The sequence below is a fragment of the Equus caballus genome, chromosome 16, assembly GCF_041296265.1.
Source record: "Equus caballus isolate H_3958 breed thoroughbred chromosome 16, TB-T2T, whole genome shotgun sequence".
Classification (NCBI taxonomy): Eukaryota; Metazoa; Chordata; class Mammalia; order Perissodactyla; family Equidae; genus Equus; species Equus caballus.
Window position 1 is genome coordinate 25930941 of NC_091699.1, and position 3830 is coordinate 25934770.

General features: G+C 39.7%; 1 protein-coding gene across 1 annotated transcript; it reads left to right on the forward strand.

The window, feature by feature from the left end:
• Positions 1–2119: 2119 nt before the first annotated feature.
• Positions 2120–2991, forward strand: LOC100053149 (lymphocyte antigen 6 family member G6C). The gene has a single exon (XM_014731369.3). The coding sequence runs from the start codon at positions 2181–2183 to the stop codon at positions 2553–2555; it is 375 nt and encodes a 124-aa protein (XP_014586855.2). The 5' UTR covers positions 2120–2180; the 3' UTR covers positions 2556–2991.
• The last annotated feature ends 839 nt before the right edge of the window (positions 2992–3830 follow it).

Consider the following 3830-nt stretch of genomic DNA (forward strand, 5'->3'; position numbering starts at 1 on the left):
ATTTAAACACAAATAACATTTGCAAGGTTGAATATCTAACAGAAGATGATGTCTGCATCATGCTCCATAATCTTAGAGTTGCTTCTGAATTGACTATGGGTTTGTGAGTGTTTGGCGCATCTGAGGGCTTCTATGGGGTAATCCTTGCTCAATCAAGATTTTTCTGATTTCTAATTGCAAAATTTTTTACCTTGGTAGGCTTCCTCAAGTTTCCCCTATGATCTCCATCTCACATGGTCCCCCTAAAGAGATTACGTGAGAAAAATATGGCTCACCATACTAGATGGCATTGGTTAACATCAATAGTTTCATTTTGTCTAATCAGCATCAATTTTCCCTTTATTTAAAGTTAAACAGAAAATAATACTTAAGTAGTATAAGTCGTGTTTAAAGCTTCCAAATATATGCTTTAATTATGAATGTCCCAATGGTCTTTTCAATTGACTTGAAGTTGTACAATTATCCAAAATGTATTTACGTATAATTAAAATGGTCAATTTTTAGTTTATTTTGTAATTAGACTATTTTTGATTGCACAAATATATGCATGAAGATACATGCACACACATATTACTTTAGAATGCAAATTAGACAGATCTGCAGCTTCAAAAGAGTAATTTTAAGTTATATGTAAGTGCTATTGGCCTGAACTTTAGCAGGCCAGATCTACAAAACAGTATTAAAATTAAGGAGATTCTCAATCATAGAGTCTCGGAACTGATCAGATTCTCACTGATACACCAATCAGATATATATTCCTTCTATATGACGCAAGAGAAATGTTGGATTTACTGACTATGTTGCAACATGATTAATCTTCTGATTGATTCGACTAAAAGATACAACTGGAAGTGTTTTCAGAATCATGTAAAACGTTGGCATATCTGGAACTTACATTCCTTTGAACATTCTCTTTTAAGCAATATTTCTTACTTTGTTTAGACATGTAAGTAAGAAGAGACAAAGTGTGATTCCACACCCACACTACCATCCCTGGAAAATTTCTCTTTAAATGCAACTGTCTAGCAAAGTGCAAAGAGGGTGAGAGTTTTGCAGTCATATTATCCTTAGAAACCTGTATGACATTCAGAACATAACAAATTGAAAGAAAAAAAGATTGACTTTAAGACAACATTAAAAATGAACGCGAAACATTGATACTTTCTTTCAACAAGGTTACTGGAAACCTCTCTTTCCAATAATAACCACAGAAATAAAGGAAAGGAAAAAATCTTTTAACGAATATTGCTTTAATCTAAATGGAACGACTGCAAAGCATGCAATTATAAATGTGTAAAAAGACAGGAAGAGAAAAGCCAAAATAATGAGAGGTTCTTGTAACATCTAGTGTCACAAAGTTGCAGTTCTCTTAGAAGTTTTGGTCTCAAGAGGTATCTTGGAAAGGAAAAAAAAGCCTCAGGAAATAATAAGTAGAACTTGGCAAAGAAATCTCCTTTATGAGAAGTGCCTGCAGGCAGAAATAATTGGAAGCAGAGGCTTCCTTGGCCCTGACAGGTGCCCCTTGCTTCCACCAGGAGTGGACTCCCCAAAAGACCCAAAACAGAGTATAACAAAGAATCATCTGGGGGCGATCCTGATATTGTATTTGGACAAACAGAGGGAAAAGTGAAGAGAGACTTTAACTTAAGTGGACATTCAAACCCTCTCCACCATGGAACCAAGAGGCAATTATTGGGGTTGCTCAGGCCAAAACATGCTTTAGCCTGAAGTATCCAGTGGATATGTCCTCAAATGACTGGGATAATTGTTTCTATGTCCCCATTCATTTCTTTGAGTGCTGAGCTGGTGTGAGAAACATTAATGTTTAGTGGAAGGAACCTTTTCTCTTGGTAGCAATGCAAACAGTGCCTTTGAGTGTTCATTTCATCTAGCAGAAGGTTCAACATTCATAAGAGCATACTGCTGGAGAAGAAGGTACAAAAACAATGAACACTGTTCCGTACCAATGCTGGTTTAGATGCCAAGATAGCACCAAAAATTTAACTCCAGTAAAGAAAAAGTCTGAGTGTTTTTATAATGTATATAAAACAATCTAGTATCAGAACTTTCATATCTTATTACGTATTGAAGCAGTTTAAAATGACACCTATCGAGAGCCAGATCTCCGAAAATCTACTCTATCAGCTGCTGCATTTGCTACCATTCTCAGGACCCTCACCATGAAAGGCCTTCTGCTGCTCACCCTGTCTTCTCTGGTGTGCTGGGCCTCAGCTGACATTCGCTGTCACTCCTGCTACAAGGTCCCTGTGCTGGGCTGTGTGGACCGGCAGTCCTGCCGCCTGGAACCAGGACAACAATGCCTGACAACAAATGTGTACCTCGGTAAGATGAGGGTTTTCTCCAACCTTCGCTGTGGCACACCAGAAGAGCCCTGTCGGGAGGCCTTCTACCAAACCAGCCACAGGCTGGGCCTGACCTATAACACCACCTGCTGCAACAAGGACAACTGCAATAGCCTGGTTCCCCGGCCCACCCCGGCCCTAGACCTTGTCCTCACCTCCTTGGCTGGCCTTGGCCTCTGGCTGCTGCACTGAGGCTCACTCCATGGCTGCCCCTCTCCCTCCTGCCTCACCTGAACCTTTCTCCCTGTGTCACGGATCCCCTGACTTCCCACAGTGGTCTCTCCCTACCTCTCTTTGCACTAAAAAAAATTTCTCCAGATCCTTCACATTTCTTTAATTAGACAGTGGTCTCCCTCTCCATCCTTCTACCCCATACCCTCCAATCTGCTTTTCCTGAGTCCCTTCCTATTTCCCCCTAGACCATTCCAGATCCTCCATTGGCCCCTAGAAGGGCTCCCCACTTTGCCTCCTGCTCTCTGTGGTGCCCTACTCAGAGAGGGATTGGAATCTGGGGCTGAAATGGAGCTTCCATCCTGTTCCTAATGAAGGCTCCCAGAAAGAACCTGATGACTTCATTGTACAGGGCTTATTCCCCAAATCCTGGCTCCCATTGTACTCCATCCCTATGCTCCCCTGTTTCCATTTTGAGTAATAAATGTCTGTGCCCGAAAAAAAATAAAAATAAAATAAAATAAAATGACACCTATCATCTATCTATCTATCTGTCTATCTATCTATCTATCTATCTATCTATCTATCTATCTATCTATCCATTCCAGCTACATAGCAATGGAAAGGAATATAGAAAAAGAGACACAGAGAGAGATAGAGAGATATCCAAATAGCTATTTTATGAATATCTTCACAGTAAGGATCACTGCATATTTTTAAAATGTTTGGTTGATAGAAAATGTTGAAAGGAACTGAGGCTCATTGAGGCTCATAAAAATATTATAACATGGAGATTAAAAAATATTTGGAAAACTTATATTTCATTCTATTCACCTTACCACTTTACTGTTCTAAAAATAATTAATTTCGCAGTGTGATGCCTGAAGAATTTTACGTTTAGAGTAGGTCAAAGGATACCATCTCTAGTGGTTTTACTGTGACAACATGGTTAAACTTGAAACTGTATTTCCCAGAATCCCCTTCACTGTATGGTTATAGATTAAATTTGGTCAAAAGGGAAACTTGTGTGAGATTTGCATGGTGTGAGTGAAATAGCAATTATTACTTTCTTGAGGTTATCTTAGTCAGATGCAGTCCTTAGGTATCCTCTCTAACCTACTCTGTGTCTACTATTCTTCCTGACTGACGGCGTGTTGGCCACAATGGCCCAGGTCTATCACCAGATGCTTGGCTGCATGACCACAGAGAAGCCATAGCTTTTCATTGATCTCCCTCTCTTCCTTTAATCATGCTGTAGGGAAAAAAGGACTGTATTAGGAAGTCAGAAGTTCTCCA